At 41.4% G+C, this 24,279-nt stretch overlaps 1 protein-coding gene across 2 annotated transcripts; it reads right to left on the reverse strand.

Annotated features, from left to right (window-relative positions):
- Window positions 1–7,206: 7,206 nt before the first annotated feature.
- LOC127448121 (general transcription factor IIE subunit 1-like) lies at window positions 7,207–23,921 on the reverse strand. 2 transcript variants are annotated; one of them, XM_051710434.1, is made up of 5 exons: window positions 23,848–23,921; window positions 21,705–22,335; window positions 10,255–10,456; window positions 9,332–9,570; window positions 7,207–8,223 (listed from the first exon to the last, which is right to left on the reverse strand). In XM_051710434.1, the coding sequence occupies exons 2-5, from the start codon at window positions 22,150–22,152 to the stop codon at window positions 7,763–7,765; spliced, it is 1,350 nt and encodes a 449-aa protein (XP_051566394.1). In that variant the 5' UTR covers window positions 22,153–22,335; window positions 23,848–23,921; the 3' UTR covers window positions 7,207–7,762. The 2 variants fall into 2 exon arrangements, with proteins under 2 accessions (XP_051566394.1, XP_051566395.1); XM_051710435.1 differs by lacking the exon at window positions 23,848–23,921 and adding an exon at window positions 23,705–23,828.
- Window positions 23,922–24,279: the final 358 nt, after the last annotated feature.

Below are 24,279 nucleotides of genomic sequence, written 5' to 3' on the forward strand. Positions count from 1 at the left end.
AGTTGAGTGTGCTTTCATACCAATTGGGCAAGTCTTACCCTGCGACTCATAAGCCAGGGCAACTGCATCGACAATCCAGTGAGAAAGTCTTTGCTTGGAGATGGACATTCCTTTCGTGCATTCTCCATAGCATACAAATAGCTGATCAGACAGTCTTAACTGGCATGTACACTCAACGTATGCGTGTAGTGCCCGCACAGGGCATAACAAATGCAATGACTGTTCCTCATCCGAATTAAATGGAGGAGGGAAGAAGGCCTGAAGGTGAACCACCTGCGCTCTGAAGGATGTGGTTAAGACCTTAGGCATTTCTGGGTTTGATAGTGGCTTTTGAAAGACCAGGGCCAAACTCCAGACATGAATTGTCGATTGATAGTGCATGCAGGTCACCGACCCGTTTTACTGATGCCACAGCCAGCAGTAGTGCGGTCTTAACAGAGAGTATGTGCAAATCCAAATGTCTAAAGATTCAAAGGTTGGTCCTGCGAGGTTTTAGGACTAAAGTTAAGTCCCAAGTCGGGATTGTAGCTGGCCAAGGTGGGTTTAATTGTCTTGCTCCTGTAAGGAACTTTATGATTAAATGATGCTTGCCTATAAAGGCGCCGAATTCATGTGCATGATTCGCAGATATAGTTGCCACATACACTTTGAGCATTGATGGAGTGAGTCCTGCGTCTAAACACTCTTGAAGAAATATGAGAATTTCTTGTATGGGGCAGTTTACTGGGTCTTTGCCATGTGAGACACACCAATCAGTGAACACATTCCATTTTAGCACGTAGAGGCATCTCGTGGAAGGCGCTCTGACCTGTAAAATGTTGTTCATGACTGAATGTGTCAGTTCTGGTGTGTTTAGCATGCTCCGTTTAGAGGACACACATGCAGGTTCCACAGCTGGGGATGGGGATGCCAGATTGTGCCTTGCGCTTGAGAGAGGAGATCCCTCCTCAGCGGTATTTCCCATGGCAAGCTGTACAGCATCTCTATCCTTTCTGGAAACCATGGCTGGTTGGGCCATTTCGGTGCAACCAATAGAATAATTTCCTTGTCTTCTCAGACTTTGCATATGACAGAGTGAATCAGGCACACCGGGGGAAAACACATATTTGCGTTTCGCCAGCCATTTGTGTGCCATTGCGTCTGCTCCCAGTGGGGCTTGGGACTTCGAGTACCAGAGGGGACAGTGGGCATTCCCCACTGAGGCAAACAGATCGATTTCTGCTTTGCTGAATATTTCCCAAATCCTCAATAGAGTTTGAGGATGAAGTCTCCATTCACCCGGTATCACCCCTTGGTGTGACAATAGGTCTGTGTCGTAATTCAGGCGGCTTGGGACATATGTCACTCTCTGGGAGAGGAGATGACGCTCGCTCTGTCTGAGGAGGTGATGCGTCAGTCTCAACAGTGGCATTGAATGAATTCCACTGTGGCAGTTTATATATGCCACAACTGTCATGTTGTTTGATTGAACCAGGATATGACAGTTCACTATTTCTGACTAAAAATCCTTTAAAGCTAGGAATACAGCTGATAGCTCTAGGCAGTTGATGTGCCATGCTTTCTTTGCACCTGTCCAGGTGCCGAAAGTCAGGGTTCCATCGCACACTGCCCCCCAACCTGTGTTGGAAGCATCCGTAGTCACCACTTTCCACCTGAAAATCTGCCCCAGTGCGACACCTTGCTGGTAAAGGCAGGAGCTGTCCAAGGCCTAAACACCAATGCTTTTTGAAACGGCTTCAGTGGAAGTGTTCTCCCCAGTTTGAACTGAGACAGACACTGTATAATGGCCTGAATGCGCTCGCTCCTGAAGTGCGTGCGCCCGCTCGTGGAGTCGAGGCGGACTCCCAGAAAGGAGATTTGTTGGCTGGGGGAAGAGCGTGCTCTTCTTCCAGTTCACACTGAGGCCCAAGTTGTTCAGATGTTGAAGCAGTAAGTCTCTGTGCTGGCATAACAGAGCATCTGATTGTGCCAGTAACAGCCAATCGTCGAGGTAGTTCAAGATGCGCATGCCGCTCAGTTTCAGAGGGCAAGAACCGCATCAACGCAATTTGTGAACGTGCGAGGAGCAAGAGTCCGAAGGGCAGAATATTGGCTTTTTCCCAATCACTCATTTCTGTGAGGGTCAGCCATATATGTTGAACCAGAACGACCAGGATTCCCAAGGACTTGCCGATGGCCTGCACAGTGACTTTCGTGGCATGCAGCGCTAAGTCTGTAGCAGTGCTGAGGTCTTTGAAAGTCACTGGATCGATGCCTTGCTCATCCATTTGCTTGAGGAGCTTGGCTTGAAATACCTGGAGCACCGCCATTGCGTGGAGTGCTGATCCAGCTTGTCCTGCCGCCGAGTAAGCTTTTCCAGCCAGTGCGGACATTTGTCGACATGGCTTGGATGTATGGGGTGTGATTTCCACACCCTGTTACTCGCTGGCAGAAGTGTGCTGCTACCGCCTCCTCCACAGGGGGCAGTTGGGCATAGACATTCTCTTACCCTTGATCCACATTAGAGAATATGGCATCACTGCATGAGCATGCCCAGAATGGCGCGCGCCAGGACGGTTCGTCAGGAACTTCGGGGAAGAATGTGGCAGATTTGCGGGACATGGCCGCTTGATGGCGTCTGGACAGCAGGATCCATTCTTCGAGGTGAGACTGTTCAGGTTCTTCTGGGGGAGACCACTCAAGGTTAAGCCCTTCGACCGCCCTTGTAAGGACGCAGAGCATCGCCCTGTCAGTGGCGCGTGCACGTTCCTCGCCCTTGCTGGGGGGAGGGGCAGCAGCATCATCCACTGACCACTCACCTGATGCAGTGAGAGAAATTACATTGTCATTATCATCCCCAGCATCAGAACCACCAAACGAGATGAGACCGTATGCTCTTTCAGAGGGCCGGAGCTTGTCTCGCACATAGTGTAAAGATGCACCTCATGGAAATTGAGGGGCTCTCAGGGCGTGTCGGCAAGAGGTTCATTTCAAATTCATCCTGTTCAACCTTGCAGCCCCACCGTGCCTCCTTGTGTGAATCCTCAGGTATCACAGAAGAGGCGGGTGGGAGGGTGCGTCATCCCTCAGAACAAGGGCGTTTCACGAGCGAAGCGTCTTGAGACTCATGCTTCGGCCAGCTGGACGGCATCATCCACTGATGTGAGGCAATGGCACTGGACCCATTCCGCGGATCTTCTGGGCAGGTGAACGGTTAGCTGCTCCAGCACCATCAGCTCGATAACATCTTCCACGCCGGGGCCTTTCTTGGCCAGCACCCATCTTCGGCAGGCATCAGGGAGCTGCTGGGCTAACGCGAACGGGTGGCCGGCGTCGTTCAAGCTGAGGGAGCGGAATCGCTGACGATGTTGTTTGGGGCTGTGGCCAACCCATTGCAGGACAGCAGTCTTCAGCTTGATGTAGTCCAGGCGGTCCACAGCTGGTACTTGCTGTGCCACAAGCTGGGCCTCCCCAGAAAGCAGCGGCAGCAGGTGGAGGGCCCACTGGGTTCGCAGCCAGCCGAAGGTGGTGGCCGACTGCTCAAAGAAACTCAGGAACGCCTCCGGCTCGTCCTGGGGGCCCATCTTTGGGAGCAGCAGCTGTGGCTTCATCGCTGCTTCTGGGGTCACGGTGGAGGAACCGACTGGAGCTAACCAGTTCCGCAAGGCCTGCCATCCTCAGCTTGGGCTTGGAGGAGCTCCCGTTCTTGCGCGAGGAGGGCTTGGTGGTGGGTCTCCTGGATGCTAGCCAGGGCACGGGTGACTTCGTCCAGCGGTGAGGTGTTCATGGCAACCAGTCTTCTTCCTTATCCCGGGTTTTGGCAATTTACCTTTAGTAAATTAAACTTAACATAATCTGCCCCGTAGCATGTTAAAGTATGTTCACTGTAGTAGTTGCCATGCATACCAGCCCTTGAAGCTACATACCTAAATTGATCCCATTTTTTGGAACCAAATTGAGGTTTCCAGCTTACTCTTAGATGCTACATCTGTTTTGTTGAGCACTCCCCAGGTCAGACATAGAAATACTGTATTATATTGGTAGGTGTTATAAATATTATGTGATTCAGTAGCTCAAAACCACTGTTGTTGCAGAAATCACACTGGCTTTTTTAACTTTGCATGAAATTCTTGTTAAAGATTAGAGAAAGTCTGTGTTGAAGGGAACAATCAGTGTATATGATCCAGTTTAGATCCTGTTCATTTGTTTTCATCTCTCTCTATCAGGAAATATAATATTTTCTCTGATATTCAATGTCAATGAACACTTTGTCATGTTAACTCTTCAAACAGCCATGAGGCAGATGCAGGGGAAGAGCAGGAGGCAGGAGACTAAGTGATGATAAGAAATGAGCTGAGTTTACAGCCTCCGAAGGCAGCATATTTCAGTTTTTGGACGTATCTTTGCTGATGGTTTGGAGCTCCTGCCCCTTTTTTGGAACTCTGCCTGCCTATAGCTATAGCCTTCTCAGTATCAGGGGTCCTCCAGGACCAGTATTCAGAAACATTGCATTAGATAACAAAATATCAAATCAATAATGATGAATAGTTGGACAAATAATGCAAGACCTTTTTTTCAGAACTAACTTTACTTTAACGAGCCATTCTTGCAATTACTTTTAACCAACTGGTTTGACTACCAGAAAGTGTCCAGATAACTTTTAGGGCCACTGCATGTGACAAAACCAGGAATGGCCCTCGTGAGATGGAGTCATGGCACACACACACTGCTGGCCTGCGGATGTGTCACAAGGGACAAACTGATATGTTGTTGTGACACTCTAATACACACACACACACACACACACACATACCCTTGCAATAAGACACACAGAAATACCAGTGCTTGGAACAAGAAAAGACCAATAACAATTTAGTAAGCAAACAGATGCAAGAAAGAAGACCAACTGCAATTCAGTATGCAAATATTAGCTATAGTGACATCACTGCTGTCGGTTAGTGTCTGAATGGAATCATTTTAGTAATATGAATCAATTGGAGTCAAACTTTAATGTAATTTTTTTTATTTTTATAAATAATAATTTAACAAAAGATAACACACCTAAATCACAATTAAAAAATTATTAAAGTATGATATATTGTAAGTTTAATGGAATCTGCACATTAAATTGAATCAAACACAGAAATTTGTTGAAATTAAGAACACATTTGTAACATGCAAGTTTGTCCTACATATGTATCTATGCTATTCATTGTTTGCATTGTCTTTGTAAGATGAATATAAATATTTGAAATATGTTTATGGGGCTTTAATTATCTTGTTATTAGCCCTAAACAACACCCCCTTTTCCAGCTCACCCACATCTTTCCATGTATGAAACATTAATTAGTGTGTTTGGAAGTAAACAGACAGAGAGGTAAACAATACACCGCAACTAATGATGGATTGGCCATGAGTTAAAGAGCAACATGTTGAGATTGGACACAGCAGAAGCAGCTGCAGGAGATGGCTAATGGCTTTTAAATGACTGACAGATGACAGTGTGTGCACTTTCCTAATTTAATAGAGAAGGCCATCGGATCCAAAAATTAATCTTTCTCATGTTTTCTACATTAAAGAGATGACAGGGACAAAAGAATGCTAAGAACAGGACTAATTTGCAAAGTAACCAATAACAGATATTGAGCAATGTCATGCATCTTTTATTCTTTAAAAATCATAACAGCAGTATGGAGAAAGTGCACCTGAATGATATGAAATTCAATAGTTGTATTAGGTCGACATAAATTAACAAATGGGAACTGCAGAACACCTTGGCCTCACAAACAATGAAAAGTCGAGAGTTCTCTGAATTTTCTATCTAGGAAATAGATGGCTTTCATTTACCGCTGATGTTATAAACAGGAGTCAAATAGGTATGAGTGGTGAATGGGACTAATAAATGGAACAGGTCAGGGTCTGCCAAATCAACCCAGTCATAGGGTGTGAGCAGAGATTTACAACAACAAGGTCATCTAACATTATACAAGACTCATAAATATTTAAAATCCAATAAAATTCTTTTCATTTGAGATTCATTTATATGTTAAACAGAGGTTTGGACATGGTAAGTGAATTTAGTTGAAATGTTTCTTTGTAAAAAAGTAATCATAGGCCTACACAATATACACTTCTGCTTGCATTGAAGTGTCCATTCACAAAGTTTTACACAAGGAGGAATCAATTTTGGCTAATTTCAGCATGCTTTCATTCACTAATTAGATTGCAGTACTTTCAGCCTTGTAACAAAGGAATGTTTAGGGTTCAAAACAAGTTAGGCTCTATTGTCAGCTGTGATACTCCGTACATTACCCCAGTAAATTTCTGACTTATCCCTCAGTTTTTCTTATTTGCAAAACCAAATAAAATCACATTTCACAAAATATGAGGCTTGCTGGTGGCGCACATTTATGTTTCATCAATGAAATTCCAAGACATCCCTTACGTACACGAAATGACAGAAATCATGTACTTGCGTGGTTCCAGTGATTTTCAGTTCATCGGTCCACACAGAACCACTTCCCACCAATCTTTCTACACACACTCTACTCCGACTTGCAAAGACCAAATACTTGACTCCATGCAGGGCTGCAGTTGTAATGTGAAGTGACAGCATCACTGCTGGTTTTCTCTGGCTGCGCGTCAACACGCCACAGTAGCATGCAACCACCATCTCATACACAGCTGCACCGAAGCACATCACTAGAGACTCTCTCTTCCCAATTCAAATATGTTATCACACAATAGAGGTAATTTCAAACAAACACAGTCATTGTAAAACCATTCTACATTATTTTCCTTTCAGATTAGATACAATTTAAGGGAAAAGGTTGAAAAAAAGCTTTAAATAAAGTTGTTGCTTTCTCACACACATGCACACACTCATGAATAAGGAGATTGGAGACTTCACACTCAGCTTTTTATTGCTGTAAGAAGTCTAACAAAACTGAAAAAACATAATTTTCCACTCATGGACAAACAAACTGAAGTGAATAACATCCAATTAGGCAGAGATCAAAGAAGACAGTGCTCATCTTTGCTGTAAAAGGAAAGCAATCATACTCTAAACAAACATGTCTCATCATAATTTCATTTAATATCAATTCAAGACAGTCAGCCACAGGAGTTCATTTTTCTTCCCTTTCTAACTGCAAGTCCTGCTAAATACTGTTGAGAAGAGGAGACCTTGAAAAATACGAATGAGCTAGGAGATGTGGAATGTCTCTGTAACATTGAGCAAAAAGAAAAAGAAAAAAAAAAAAAAATCAAAAGAGCCCAAGTGAGTCTATCACTACAATAAAGAAAAGCGTTCTCCGTCGTTTAAATGTCAGTCACGTCAGAAAGCCCCAGGACCCTTCTGTTTGGAGTTTTCTTTTGAGTGAAATTGTCTCAGAGTTCTCTGCAGCAACAGTCATTTGACTGGAAATCTGTGGCGAGACTGCTAAACAAAAGCCCATTAAAAGGGAAAAAAGTAGTGTGAGCCTGTCTGCCAATGTGCATGATACTCTTGTTTACAACTCTGAGATACTTTGGTCTGTTGGCACCAGAGTATGTATATTCTGTATATGCATATAGCAAAAGGTATTGTAACAGACGGATGAGAGAGGAGATGAACATTCAACGCTATAACACTACACTTCTCAGCTCTGGCAAGACACATAACACTGTTTGAGATAAAGTGTGCAAAGGAGACTGATCAAAAATGCATCCTGTGAAAAACAGTTAAGGGGGAGATACAGAAAGAAAGAGAAAATGTGATGCAGATAGTTGAGAAGTGATCTACTCAGAAGTACATGTCCTGGAAGAGGTTCTGTCCCATCTCAATGTACGCCTCTTTCTCCTGAGCGCTCATCTGTTCCACCAGCTCAGGTCTCTGGCTCACTTCCCTGTAAGAGAAAGATCTTCCCCCAACCATAACCACTGGGTCATCCCCAACCTCCTCAAACTCATCATCATCGTCTTCATCATCCTCGTTTGCTTGCCTGCCAGGCCGCAGGGCCGTGGCGCGGTGCGCTGTGTGGGCTGGCGCCTGGGGCGGAGAGTCCTCGTCCGATTCGCTGGTATCGCTGTCAGAGTCACTGGCGTTAGCCGTAGGAATGGTCGGTCTGGAGACAACGGTGCCTCCTGGTCCGGCTCCACTCCTCTTCTCATGAATGAGGAGAGCCAACATCACCTCCTCATTCTCATCCTGTGCAGCTCCTCGTCCAGCCATGTTGTCCTGGGTTACTATGGAGTCTTCGCCAGCTGATGTGGAAAAATTAATAAAAAAAACAATCAGTACAAATAGTAGCTAAAATAAGAAAATAGGCAATCAGATGCTGACTTTCTTTTTGTTTCAGAACCGTGCCATTCCGAACCAAACTTGCTGGCACGGTTATGGTATTTATTAAAAACAGCTTTCACGGGGGAGCCTGGGTAGCTCAGCAAGTAAAGACCCTGACTATCACACCTGGAGTCGCAAGTTTGAATCCAGGGCATGCTGAGTGACTCCAGTCTGGCTTCCTAAACAACCAGTTGGCCCAGTTGCTAGGGTGGGTAGAGTCACATTGGGTTAACCTCCTCGTGGTCGCCATAATGTGGTTCTCACTCTCGGTTGGGGCACATGGCGAGTTGTGTGTGGATGCCGCAGAGAGTAGCGTGAAGCCTCCACACGTGCTAGGTCTCCATGGTAATTCGCTCAACAAGCCACGTGATAAGATGCGCGGATTGACGGTCTCAGACACAGAGGCAACTGAGAATCATCCTCCGCCACCTGGACTGAGGCGAGTCACTATGTCACCTCGAGGACTTAGAGCGCATTGGGAATTGGGCATTCCAAATTGGGGAGAAAAGGGGAGAATTTTTTTTTTAATAAACAGCTTTCACGGGGGGCCTGGGTAGCTCAGCGAGTATTGATGCCGACTACCACCCCTGGAGTCATGAGTTCAAATCCAAGGTGTGCTGAGTGACTCTAGCCAGGTCTCCTAAGCAACCAAATTGGCCCGGTTGCTAGGGAGGGTAGAGTCACATGGGGTAACCTCCTCGTGGTCGCGATTAGTTGTTCTCGCTCTCAATGGAGCACGTGGTAAGATGTGCGTGGATCGCGGAGAGTAGCATGAGCCTCCACATGCTGTGAGTCTCCGCGGTGTCATGCACAGCGAGCCACGCGATAAGATGCGTGGATTGACTGTCTCAGAAGCAGAGGCAACTGAGACTTGTCCTCCACCACCCGGATTGAGGTGAGTAAACGCGCCACCACGAGGACCTAGTAAGTAGTAGGAATTGGGCATTCCAAATTGGGGAGAAAAGGGGATTAAAAAAAAAAAAAAAAAACAGTTTTCACATAAGATACAATATAGGTGATTTGACTCACCATGCTTCAAAGCATCTGTCTCACTGTACGCCCCCTGCACGGTGCTTTCCATCAGCCATACAGGCCTCTCTTTGGGGGCTTTGCCCTCGGCTGTCTGGCCAGACTGAGGCTCCTGGTCTTCCATGCTGATGATCACATTTTGTGTGTAAAGGTCATACGACGAGCCCTTTGTTTTCCACATTTCCCGGCCAAGTGCCCCTGCACCAGCTCCTGCTGCGGACTGGGCAGCCCGTTCGCGACTGTGAACAGCAGCAGAGGTGGATTTGGGTTACTGAAAGGGTGGTGAACGCCTTTTCATAGACATTTACATTGAGTGATGTTGAGATGACATATCTCAAATTGATTTCGACTGGACATTCTTTATGACTCGTTTTAAAGCTATTATCCACTCTCAGTGAAAAGGAATCAAAGCACATGTCAATCTCTCCAATAGGTTAAAATTAAATAAGTCACTTGTTAAAATAAGAATATTGCAGTGAGACGGTCCTTATTTTAATGGTACGCCAAACCCATTTGACATTCTTTTGTGGAACACACAAGGAAGTCTGCACACTGCTTTTAGTCAAATAATGAAAGTGAACAGTGACTAGGCTGTCAAGCTCCAAAAAGGACAAAAACTCACCATAGTAAATGTAATCGATATGACTCATGCACGATATTCTAAGTCTTCTGAAGCCATACAAAGATTTTTTTAAATGTGAAGACTTTTGTTCCATGGAAGAAAGAAATATGATTCTGAAAATACCTTAGAATGCATAAATAATGACAATTTTCATTTAGAAACAATCATTATCATCATCAACATTATAGGAAACATTGGTCACAATGCTATACAATTCTGTTAACTTCAGCAGTTATAAGTACACATGAATTAATACAGAATTAAGATGACTGGCCAGTTTGACTGAATGGAAATGGCTGACCTCTGTTTTAGGGCTGGGATTTCTGATGGCTCAGGTTCCAGGAGGTCATGGGACAAATTGATGTCCTCCGTTTCTCGTAGCAATACGTAGATGGGCTCTATCTGCTCATTGAAGCGTGCCACCAGAGTGCGAGCGTCTTTCTTTGGCACGGCTGATTCATCCTCCTCTACTTCTGTTTGACAGAAGGTACAGCGGAACGTTCCTGCAGTTAAGAGCAGAAGGTCTTAGTTCATTCAGAATCCATTAATGTAAAAGGACACATTAACAGCATATAGACTAGAATTTTTATTGCCACACAATCAGGGCTGGAAGAATTTTCTGTGACTTTCACATGATGGTGCCATGTAGCGGCACTACACGTTTATGACAGAAAAAACCTGAAACAACATGGGATTAAGCATACTGCTCAGGGCCACAATGGTGATGGCTCAAGGCTTGCTCCTTGCTGGAATTGAACCAGCAAGCTTCTGGTTACCAGCCATGAGCCTTAACCACTATACCACACCAATGCATTCCAACATATTTGGCGCCTTTGGGTGATGGTTTGAAGGCAGGGACCAAGGAAAGATTTGCCTGTCAGGGGCATTATATCTCTTGTTCCTCACGAGCCAGGGGCTCCAAATTCTGGTATCCTGACCCCCAAAGCAGATGCTCTGACCCCGTTCCACACATTTCCATCAAAGAAAAGTCTTTGGTGAAAAAAGGAGAAATAATTTTTATATAATGACAACCCAACGGATAGCAGGGTGTGGTCCAATACCAGTTACAACTCAATGCCATATAAGGGAAAGGGCCAAAATTACTGCTGACCATCTAATATTATTGGAACAGAAAGAGGCAGAACAATCACACAAGACACAAGGACACAAGCACACAAAAACCTCCAGCATTCACTAGTGGTTCCTCTGCAAGAGAAGCTAGTCTGGTTTGCCATCTGCTGCTGAAGTTATTTACAGCCTTCTGATGAGAACACACACAGCAGGGCCTGGTCTGTGTGCATGTGTACAGGCTACTAGATGACTATAGATTACATGTATTTATTTTACATATGTATGCTCAATGACAGCATATAATGTGGTCAGTCACAGATGGTGCTGATGTCGTCATTTTACATTTCTAGTGTTTTTACCTAGAACAGTACCTTCTTAAAACAAGTTGTCTAGGTGGGACATATTGAAAGGCTTGTGCCTTTTTTTTAATAATTAGCCAATAGGCATAGTTACATCACAGTCGTAAACAATGATTTGCTGCTTGCTAGTTGGTAGCAGGTGGTATTATTATTTTTCTACCGCATTTGACTGGACAAAAAAAAAAAAAAAAATCCCTCTAGTACAGCATGAGCCATCAATATATTTGGGCCATTGCCCCAAAAGATAAAGACTAAATTTTAAATGCATATTTCTGCCAAAAAAAAGCATGATGTCAGTGTTAAGAAGTACGCATATAGATGTCCTCAAAACTAACAGTCATAGATCAAAATCCTTTAAAATTCTATGTTTTGATTTTATGTTTTGATATCAGGAACACACACCAGCTTTATTGTTTTAACACCAAAATTATTCTATATTGTTATAATAATGTTGTTGTGCTGAGTACATGTCAAAATTGCCTACGAGTTTGTGGCCTTGAGGTGAATTAAAAAAGTAAAAGATCCACAGCAATTTCCATTTTAAAAGCTTTGTTGGAAAGTTGACAACAAAATCTGTGAAAGCGTTCTTGGAAAAAAAAGAAATAAAATCACCTCTGGCAAGGCCCTTTTACTACAGATGTCTCCTTTGCCAATCCACGTATGGAGAGGGGGAAAAAAAACAATTTAATAGAAAGAGAGAGAGAGAGAGAGAGAGAGAGAGAGAGAGAGACAGAGAGTAAAAGAAAATAAATAGCATTAAGGCGAAGGAAAGATAAAGACAAGTCTGCGTCGCATTTGACACAGCTCCAAAGGAAATATCGACAAGCCCTGAGAGCAGGGAACAATTTTACCGCAACCCTCTGTCAGTCAGTCAGTCAATCAGTCTGCCTCCCTCCCTCCCTCCCTCCCTCCCTCTCCCTCCCTCCCTCCCTCTCTCTCTCTCTCTCTCTCTCTCTCTCTCTCTCTCACACACACACACACACACAAAGGAATGAAAAAGCACAAGCGAGGTAACAGGCTGCATTTTAAACATCTGAAATAATGATGATGTGAGATCAAGAGATGCATTTTCAAACACATTCAAACATCTTGTTGTGAAGGAGTAAGAGTTACAGGGCAACTGTAACTGTATACAAGACGAACAGCAAATGGTCTAGAGAAAAGAAATGTATTCTTTTGTAATTAACACATTAACTACATTTAAAATTGCAAGAGACAAAAGGAATAATTGACACACTGACATATCCATCGTAGCTGCAAAGAATGTTTTTGGTAAATTAAGATAAACAAAGCCATAGCTTAGCACAAAAAGTATCCCTTTTCTGTTTTGCATACCTGAAAAACACATATACAATTAGAGGTAATTAAGTAAGAGGCTCCCAGCCAGCAGAATTCAGAAGAGTTATCAAACCTGTCAGAAGCCCTGGAAAATAAGCAAAATGGCACGTGCGCGCGTGCACACACAAACACTTTCGTGTCTTTGTTTTCAGGCAAAGTGTGCATCAGCCCTGCATGTACACACACATTGTCAAAGTGATCTAAAGGAACACGACGCAGAGCTGTTAGTGTGTAGACATACATTAGGGCTTTCTGTTAGAGAAAAGTGGGCTGGTGTCTTTGTGTCGATAGTTTTTGTATTATCTATCAGATATGAATAGGTCTGGTTTAAATTACATAGTAATCTCTCCAGTGATTCAGAGCTCTTTTGAAAGTAGGATGACGCTTTGTTCGTTTGTCAACGTCAAAGAACAAAAGGACTTTTGAGATGAGCCCTTAAAAAGATGAATTCAGCATCATTTTAACATTTGTTATACCCCCTCATTAAAAAGTTTCTCCCTCTAAGCAACAGTGAAAAATGCAACACATTGATTCCAATTACAGCAGTTTGCTCTGTTGTGTGTTTGTGCTAATGCAACAAGTGTAACTACAAGGAAAATCTGTTTATACTATTTTTTTTCTTTTCTTCAATGGACTGTGCATTAATGATATTAATGTTCTGCATTAAATAGGTTTAAGTTTAACTCAATGGTCAGCATCTGCTGATAACCACATAAAAAATTTAGACTCATTCCGGAATTTGTAAAACAAAGAAGAAAAATTGTTTTTTTACAGTAATGCACTTAAAATGGAAGTCTATTGGGTGTAATTATACAACGTTAACTTTTGAGCACTTATATTAGTTATTCTGTTCAAAATGTGTGCTATTTGACCAGTAACATTGAATAAACCTGTCTTTTAGTGGAGTGACTGCTGTTCTTTGTCTTTAACTTCATCTGACCACAGAACCTGATTCCACTGAAAGTTCCAATAACATCTGGCAAACTGTGGCTTGAGTTTGTTGTTTGATGAAAGCAAAGGCTTTTTTTGGCAACCCTACCAAACAGGTTGGTTATGTGGTCATGCGAGTGGCATCTGATAGTAGTTTTAGAGACTTTCTGACCCCAAGAAATAACTAACATCTGCAATTCTCCAACTGTGATTGATTGTCAGGGATTCTTTTGCCACTCAAACCATCCTCCTCACTGTGTGTGGGGCCAGTATAGACACACATTCTCTTCCAGGCTGTTTGTTTACTCTTCCAGTTGATTTAAACTTCTTAATTATTGCCCTGATAGTGGAAATTGGCATCAGCCAATGAACTACTTTCTTATAGCCATTTCCTGATTTGTTCAGCTTAACAACTTTTTATCGCACGTATCAATATAATTTTTGTAGCCATTTCGCCCAACCCTGCTCTGTGGTACCCTTGCAAGTACTATCATGTCAAAGTTACAGGGATAGTCACATTACATAGTCATGACAAGAGTTGATTGGATTGGATACAGCTTTGCAGATGTACCTTTAAAGCTGAAGGGTGTAACTTTTTCAGTGTTAAAATACTTTCTCCTATTTCAGCTTAATATTCATAAGTTAATTTTGTAGAAAACGGTAAACTCTGTCTCTGTGGCAGTATCAAAATTCCTCGGTTTGTTCTACGTAACTCGTCCTGCTCAACACGGAAACACCGACTCAACCAATGGTATGAGTTGGGAGCTATCTGTTTGTTTGATCAAACGCAGATGGGGAGCATATTCGTATAATGTTGTTTGAAAAGACTTTGCAGTTCTATTCGGTAGCGCTAGTGCCACAGAAATTACACACTTCAGAATTAATGTTTATTCCAGTGCAATGACTTGCACCATAGATTTTAACTGTAAGCCCATTACTGTGAGTGCAACTTTTTATCTTTGTAAACTACAGCACGCAATATGTAATACAGTATCGTGCAAAATTCTTAGGCACAAAAACATTTGTCTTAAGAAGGTTATTTAATGTCCTCTGCATTAGTGTGTCAAAAGGAAAGATCAATTTTAGGTTTTAAAACATTCCTTTTGCAAAAAGAAGAAAACAGAAGAAAAACTAGGAGTTCTGCAACAGATGGTATGTCCCACACAGAGCCCTGATCTTAACGTCATTGAGTCAGTCTGGGATTGTTTGAAGAGACAGAAGCAACTGAGACAGCCTAAATAGAGTTGTGCTCAAAAGTTTGCATACCCTGGCAAAAATTGTGAAAGTTTGGCATTGATTTTGAAAATATGATTGATCATGCAAAAAAAACTTTTATTTAAGGATAGTGATCATATGAAGCCATTTATTATCACATAGTTGTTTGGCTCCTTTTTAAATCATAATGATAACAGAAATCACCCAAATGGCCCTGATCAAAAGTTTACATACCCTTGAATGTTTGGCCTTGTTACAGACACACAAGGTTTAAATGGCAATTAAAGGTTAATTTCCCACACCTGTGGCTTTTTAAATTGCAATTAATATCTGTGTATAAATAGTCAGTGAGTTTGTTAGCTCTCACGTGGATGCACTGAGCAGGCTAGATACTGAGCCATGGGGAGCGGAAAAGAACTGTCAAAAGACCTGCGTAACAAGGTAATGGAACTTTATAAAGATGGAAAAGGATATAAAAAGATATCCAAATCCTTGAAAATGCCAGTCAGTACTGTTCAATCACTTATTAAGAAGTGGAAAATTCGGGGATCTCTTGATACCAAGCCAATGTCAGGTAGACCAAGAAAGATTTCAGCCACAACTGCCAGAAGAATTGTTCAGGATACAAAGAAAAACCCACAGGTAACCTCAGGAGAAATACAGGCTGCTCTGGAAAAAGACGGTGCGGTTGTTTCAAGGAGCACAATACAACGATACTTGAACAAAAATGAGCTGCATGTTCGAGTTGCCAGAAAGATGCCTTTACGGCGCCAATGCCACAAAAAAGCCCAGTTACAATATGCCCGACAACACCTTGACACACCTCACAGCTTCTGGCGCACTGTAATTTGGAGTGACGAGACCAAAATAGAGCTTTATGGTCACACCCATAAGTGCTATGTTTGGAGAGGGGTCAAAAAGGCCTATAGTGAAAAGAATACCATCCCCACTGTGAAGCATGGCGGTGGCTCACTGATGTTTTGGGGGTGTGTGAGCTCTAAAGGCATGGGGAATCTTGTGAAAATTGATGGCAAGATGATTGCAGCATGTTATCAGAAAATACTGGCAGACAATTTGCATTCTTCTGCACGAAAGCTGCACATGGGATACTCTTGGACTATCCAGCACGTCAATGACCCTAACACAAGGCCAAGTTGACCCTCCAGTGGTTACAGCAGAAAAAGGTGAAGGTTCTGGAGTGGCCATCACAGTCTCCTGACCTTAATATCATCGAGCCACTCTGGGGAGATCTCAAACATGCGATTCATGCAAGACGACCAAAGACTTTGCATGACCTGGAGGCATTTTGCCAAGACGAATGGGCAGCTATACCACCTGCAAGAATTTGGGGCCTCATAGACAACTATTACAAAAGACTGCACGCTGTCATTGATGCTAAAGGGGGCAATACACAGTATTAAGAACTAAGGGTATGAAGGCTTTTGAACAGGGGTCATTTCATTTTTTTCTTTGTTGCCATGTTTTGTTTTATGATTGTGCCATTCTGTTATAACCTACAGCTGAATATGAATCCCATAAGAAATAATAGAAATGTGTTTTGCCTGCTAACTCATGTTTTCTTTAAAAATGGTACATATATTACCAATTCTCCAAGGGTATGCAAACTTTTGAGCACAACTGTACACAGAACTGTGGCAAGTTCCTGTGGCTGTCAAATTCAACAGTGGCACAATAGCGCCCTCAACTGACAAACATTATGGATCATAGCCTCAATGAGCCACTTAAAATACAACACTATGAGAATGAGCAAAATGATTGACAGGTGAAAAGCACAAAAAAAAAAAAAAAAAAAAAAAAACATTTTTGTTTGCTGTTTACAAAGTCTATAGTTGTCACAGAGTTGTGAGATATCTCAGGACACTTATTTCATTAACATCTTTAAGGGAGTAGGACAAATATTTGCATACTTTTCCATGAAAAAAAAAAAAAATAAATACTTACAGCACCTTTAAGAATGGGCCATTGAAAACCCATATTGTTCGACCTTTAATCTGAATGTTGGGGTTCCTGCATCCCCCTCAATGTCTATAGCGGTTACGGTCCTCATATGCACATGTGAAATAGAAGGATGGGAGACAGAGATAACAGAATTAAGACAGAGTGAAGACATGCCGTGATAGGATCAGCGAGTGACTTATTATCATTCATGGCTAACCCAGTCGGATTTCCTTATCTCCCCTGACACCTCCGCAATCAAAGTGATTTTCAAAAATCAAAAAAAAAAAAAAAAATTCAAAGATGGGGGACCTGGATTCGCTTGACAAACCAGATCAATATCCTCTCCTATACAAAGACACGACTAACCTTCCTAAGCATAAAAGGGAACATGTGTTCAGCGGGGCAACGGGCAATCCCAAAACATCCATTTGTATATTTAAGTCTACCCAGAGGACAAACAACAACCTGTATCATGAAACCCATGTTTATAAAATCCTTTTAGGTCTGTAGCTGCACAATCTTGAGTTAAATGTGAGGTTACATCAATGAGGATGCGACTTAAGCAGGATCTTTCTCACAGATACTACTCAAATGGATTTAGAGATAGCTGCTATATAATGGCAAATCTGAGCTTCTGTAATAGAGTCCAGGTAAGAACATGGAAAAAAGGATGTGTATGTAATCCCAGGGTCTAAGCAGGGTTAGGTTCTTCATTGTGGTTTTTCTGCTCTTCTGTTTCATCCTCGTCTGTCTGCTAGTCCTCCTGATGGGTTACCTAGCAACAGCTTTGCCTCCCTTCCTTCTAGTTTGCTTTCAGCAGAGGTGAGGGTGAACACGTGCTACACAGGTCTTTACCTACCTCTCTCTTCCTTTATCGCTCATTACTCACCTTTGGCACTGCTCTCAGCCCTCCATCACTCTCTCTTTCATTTCTGTTCTTTCCTCTCATTTGCCCACTGCTATCGGAAAAAACACACACTACTGAAGGATTTCCTCCTGTCTATCATGTACAAGTCAACTCTTCATATGCCCTCTGTCGAATGCCGCATCTATACAAATGCAAGTAGCAATCACAAATGAGCGCGTAATATATGATGAAAAAGAAAAAGTCAGAGAAGCAGATTCATGGTGGGAGCGACTTTCAAGAGGTAAAGGTTTGGCTGGTTAGCATGGTACAGAGAGCCCCTGCTGGTATATGGTGTAACTACAGAATTCTGTTGGCAAAAACATATTTTTCCATTGATGGCAATTATTGAGACCATTTTTGGAGGGCTATAACCCTGAATGTTTTTTTTTTTTTATTAATTAAACTGCAAACATGTCTAAGTCTAGAGTCTTCTAAAGCGACACCCTCCAGTAAAAAGCAATCACTTTTTAAAATATGTTCACCTCAAAATGACCCCACCACCCCGCCCCCCAGGCAGAATGTCATAAACTGACTGCCTCAGTTACCAATCGTTTCCACTGCATCTATTTCCAGACAATGAAAGTGAATGGTTACTGAGGCTAACGTTCTGCCTAACATCTCCTTTTGTATTCCACATAACATGAAAAGTGATCCAGGTTTGATATGATATGCATGATATAAGGTGAGTGAATGATGACAGATTTTTCATTTTGGGGTGAATTATGCCTTTAAGAATGCACACACACATACACTTGGAAGTGTTTAGTGATTTAAGCTGTCTTTTCATTTCTATCTTTTTTTAACACAGACGCAGGTTAGATCAATTATACATTACTCAAGGCTGCTGGGTTTGGTTGTGCTGCGTTTAGTCCATAGTAAAAGCTTAAACAAAGACAGACAGCAGTGCGCTGAGCTTCACAAATATGCCATCTACTCATTATAAGACAAGTCACGTCAACAGTAACACTTGTGTGTGTGCTTCAAGTACATAAATCAGCCACCATTGAAGTCAAAAGTGTAAAACAGTAAGCCAGAGAAAGAAAGGCAAGACGATGGTGTCAGTGTGATGTGTTAATCCTTACAGCTGCCTCTATGAGATTACATCCTGTTTATTTTTAAGCATTTGAAAATAAATATAATTTCCTTTGCTGACAATGAATACTGTCAGCAAAGTCAAGTAATTCAACATCGACCTCCAAGTGTGTTTTATCTGAATGCAATTCATCATGGCATGCATTTAAAAACTCATCTCATATCCAACCCAAATGCTTTGGACATTAATGTCTTTTGAATGCAATGCAACTTTTAACCTCTGCTGCTATCAAGTGTCAGTGTGCAGTTCTGCCTCAGTGTGGATCAAGTGATGATCTAAATTGACTAAACTGTTCTAACAATTAGACTAAGCATTCAGAAATCAGAGAAAAGGCAGTTTTTATAAACATATTGTTAGCATTCAGTGGCTTTAGTAAAAATGAAGCAAACACAGACCTGTATAGAAACATCTTTCCAAATAAATTCAGAATGTGGATGGTTACAACTTGATTTTGACATCATAATCGCACAACAGCAGCTTTGCCCCATGGACCCTTTTCTCACTTCCGGTGTTTGGAATGTGGAAGTAAACAATTGCATGGTAAACTTCGATAGCAGTGAATGGGAGTGAATGGGAGACCACAGCAAATATAAATTTTGCTTTGCATTTGCTCCAACATTAAAAGATGCCACTTTTACATTTCCACAACTTTCCAAATGAAGAAAAAAAACAAAAAACAGACAGCGCTGGATTAGAAGAGAGTTGGTAAATTTACTGTCACTCTAGAAACCTCATTGCCTCTGTGGTAACTTGTCTTTTAAAACTGTTTCCAGGGTAATGTAACACAAAGTATAATGTTATAAATTTACACTACATAATAAAAAATTGCAAATATAAAAATTCTGCTAGATTTATGCTACTAAATGTGGGGGAAATGCATCATCACAGTCTGTGAAAAGGGTCCATTGCTCACTTTCTCCAACATCTGTTCCAACACACAAAAAACATGTCTACCTCTTACAAATATCAGGAAAAATATACATCAGAGAAAATGCATTTTGATTAAGTAGTACCCTGGGGTTACGCTAATGGAATTCAGTAATCTTATTGTTGAAAGACACCCATTATGTTATGCACCTTGACATTATTTGCTATGTGTCAAATTAAGTCTTTTCATCAAACATCTCTGAAAAGACAGCTTATTCTGCTCATTAAGTGCTAAATAAGTTAATAATAAGTTTATTTTTCCTGCTTATTAAAGGGATAGCTCACCCAAAAATTTAAATTCTCTCATTATTTACTCACCTTCATGATATCCCAGGTGTGTATGACTTTCTTTCTTCACCAGAACACATTTGAAGAAAAATAGTAAAATATTTTAGCTCAGTAGGTCCTTTAAATGCAAGTGAATGGAGATTTCTCTTTTGAAGCTCCAAAAATCACAGACAGTCAGCATAAACGTCATCGATGCAACTCCAGCGGTTAAATTAATGTCTTCTAAACCAATATGATAACTTTTGGGGCTAAATAAGATAAATATTTAAGTACTTTTGAACTACAATCCAAGCGTGGCATATTCGTGTTTCCATGTTACTTACATACTCTCACATTCTCCTCTCAGTTGAGACATCCAGGATAAGCACAAAAAAGCACCATTGTGAGTAAAGAAACAGATAAATACAGATCTAAACCAAAACTAACCAAGCTACAATACCAACCAAGCTACTGTACACGTTCCTCCTTCTCACTTGTAAACAGCGCTGCTTCTCCGTTCCTCAGTTCTCACGTGTTTCAAATGCCAATGCGATTACATCACATGCGAGTACCGCTGCTGACCGGAAGCATGAATTTTAGTTAAAATCAAGTACTTAATTTTATTTTTATTTTTTCGCACCAAAAGAGATTGCGTTGCTTTAGAAGACATTAATTTAACCTCTGGAGTCATATCAATGACGTTTATGCTGACTGTTTGTGATTTCTGGAGCTTCAAAAGAGAAATCTCCATTCACTTGCATTTAAAGGACCTACTGAGCTCAAACATTTTACTATTTTTCTTCAAATATGTTCTGGTGAAGAAAGAAAGTCATACACACCTGGGATATCATGAGGGTGAGTAATGAGAGAATTTTCATTTTTGGGTGAACTAACCCTTTAAGTGCTCATAACAATTAAGTGCTTATAACAACCTGGAAACAATTCAACTCCAAACTTCCCACCGTTAGCTTCCATCTACATATTTTTATGCACGTTTTGGGATATCACATAAAAACTGCTGGACGAAAACACCAAGATGCAAATAAAATCTCCAAAATGCACATAAAAATTTATATGCTCGGTTGAGGAGTATGTGCACAAATTATTGTGGAAAAACATTTACAGAATAAACTCCTATTGAATTTATAAGGAATACAAAAAGTCATGTGACTGAATAGGACATAACCAATCATCGCATATTAAATGTTGCTCTGGTCATCCTGAAATAACGGTGTCCTGAAAATCCAAAGCCTGCAAAGAGTTTGCAGAGCAAATAAGTCGAATACAAACTTGAACTGCGCCGAAGAGCAGGTTCACTGACACTCTTGAAAAATATATCATTGATCCGTGCGTTGCAAAGTCAAAAGGAAGGAGGAACGTGCACACCTAGTGCTTCCAGAACTGTGTGACGTGCTGTCCCTCCAAGACATGAGACAAAGTTCTTTACAGTGTTTTGTCTGCGTGTTCTAAATCTAAATCTAAGCCACAATGGCTACAGTCTCCCCTGAAGTAAAGATTTTGTTCTCTTGAACACATGGGATGGAAATACGGTTTCATTCGCACATTGCTTTTGTGATATTATGGTTTTTTGCATAAATAAAATTTGCAACTTGGATGGAAACATAGCTGACTTCGCACTGTCTTCCTACCTTGTTTTTATTCTCCCCTCTCCCCCTCATACTCACCAGTCATGGGGTCAAACAGCTGGTTGGCTTCCAGGTCAGTGAATGTGCTCAGGCAGCAGGGGCAGCGGAAGGATGCTCTGTTAGTCGAGTCCCGTTCGTCCATCTCAATGCGCCTGCGCATGTGGTCCAGCTTGTACTTGACAACATTAACCAGCAGCCTGTAGTTAATGAAATAGTAATTGTGCCGTGTCGTCTTGCCATCAGGCGCCGTCTCCACCCGCATGCGGCACTTGACGAACTTGTCGGCTTTGAGTGTGTTCAGCACCGAGCGCAGCTGCTTACGGTCAAACTTGAGCAGCTCCAGCATGTCCTCTTCACGCACGCAGGGGTTCCGGATCAGCACGTCCAGAGCGAGAGCGTGCTCGATGCCATAGAAACCCCGCACAACCTGCTTGGCCAGCCGTTTCAGAGAGGCAGGGACCTCGGTGAGCAGCTCTGGTTCAGTCATGATGGAGAGGATTAATGGAGAAAAAGAGAGAGAGCAAAAGCAGGAGAAGGCAGCTAAGGTGGAGGTGTGACAAAACAAAGTAAGATGTGTTCATAGGAAGAACTGAACAGAATCCTCAGCTTGTCTGGTGTCCAAGATGGGGATCAGGTGGGTGATTTTCAGATTCTATTTTAGGATGGAGGTCTGTGAAAAGTGGGAGAGCCGAAAAAGAGATCAATTGCAAATCAGAGCATTGAATTAATTCATGGCTTCAATGCCTCATTAATCAATGTACATGCCAATCTCAACACTTCTGTTTCTAAGAAGGTTCAACAGTGCAAAATTGACATTTACAGCATGCTAAGATTTACTGCTTTGGTCAAAAAGCCTCAAAGGGATAGTTCACCCAAAAATGAAAATTCTCTCATCAATTACTCATGCCATCCCAGATGTGTTTGACTTTATTTCTTCTGCAGAACATAAACAAATATTTTTAGGACAATATCTCAGCTCTGTAGGTCCATAAAAAGCAAGTGAAAGGTGACCAAAACTTTGAGGCTTCAAAAATCACATAAAAGCAGCATAAAAGTAATATGTAAAACTCCAGTGGTCTTCTCAAGCAATCCAATCCGTTTTAGGAGAGAACAGACCAAAATGTTTCTCCATTTTCACTATAAATCTTGACATAGGCAGTCTCCTTGGTGATCATGATTTCAATCTTGATTACACTTACTAGCTCTATCTAGTGCTCTGCACATGCTTCAAGTGCTAGAAGTGTGATCGAGCTTGAAATCACAATCATGCCAAGAGACTGCAATGGCAAGATGATCAGTGAAAAACGAGTTACATTTTAATCTCACCCAAAAACAAATGGATTGCTTCAGAAGACATGGATTAAACCACTCGAGTTGTATGGATTACTTAGTTTTATGCTGCCTTTATGTGCTTACTGAAGTTTGTTTACCATTCACTTGCATTGTATGGACCTACAGAGCTGAGATTTTCTTCTAAAAATCTTCGTTTGTGTTCTGCAGAAGAAAGAAACTCATACACATCTGGGATGGCATGAGGGTGAGAAGATAATGAGCACATTTGTATTTTGGGGTGAATTATTACTTTAACACAAGCTTAGGTCTGGCAGGCTGGTTTTCGGAACATGGCAGCATGACATGTTGTTGGTCTACCAGCTCTCACCAGCTTGAACAATGTGATCTACCAGGTCCATCAGTTGATATTCCAGCTGTTCAACCATTTAAACCAGCTAAGATCTATAAATGACCAGTTAGAAACTATATACAGTATAAAATCAACAGAAGCTGGGGATCACTTTAACAGACTAAGCAGTCTTCAGTCACCCAGTATCAATAACTGTAGTTTAAACACTGATTTATAGAGGGGTAATTCAACAGCAACAAAGAAGAGATGCTTAGTTTATATGTTCATTGATCGCAGAATCCAGCTACAAATGCACACTAATCTGAATGGATGCGTTAAACAACATAATTATATAAAAACGTTTGTATTAAATACGCATTTCTATGCACCACGACAAAGTGAGAGTACAGCTAATTACCATCTTAAGCTTTATATCTCTGTGAGGAGTTCAAAATTAGACTATCCTGAGTCAGTGCATTACAGATGCAGTTACATCTGCATATACCTCCAGCAAAATAAACAACATGCAAAGCGCAACGATATAAATCTAACATCTCAAACCTTTAATTTTCCTCCTCTTTAAATGAGGACAAGTTTCCTGTTTCAACATCACGTAAACGCACAGCGGAAATGACGTAAGCACAGGCTGTTACTGTAAAGTCCTGAGACAATTTCAAAGAGGTTAAAAAAATATATTAATGATTAAAATATGCTAATTCAAGTGTCACGAGATAATAATAAAAAATAATAAAAAATTATGTTAATTGAAATAATTACATTTAAACAAAATTAGATTCTAAATGTCAATAAAATAAAATAAAACAATGATGTGATAAAAGTCTATTTTGTAAATTCTTAGCGTCAGTGTTTAATTTACCGACCACCGGGATCTAAAATATATCCATTTGTATTTTAACTGCGAAATTCCTTTAAAATAATTCCTTGGTGCAGTTATATCTGGAACACTTTTGTCATAGAATAATGTGCATCGGC

This window comes from Myxocyprinus asiaticus, chromosome 11 (genome assembly GCF_019703515.2).
Source record: "Myxocyprinus asiaticus isolate MX2 ecotype Aquarium Trade chromosome 11, UBuf_Myxa_2, whole genome shotgun sequence".
Taxonomy (NCBI): Eukaryota; Metazoa; Chordata; class Actinopteri; order Cypriniformes; family Catostomidae; genus Myxocyprinus; species Myxocyprinus asiaticus.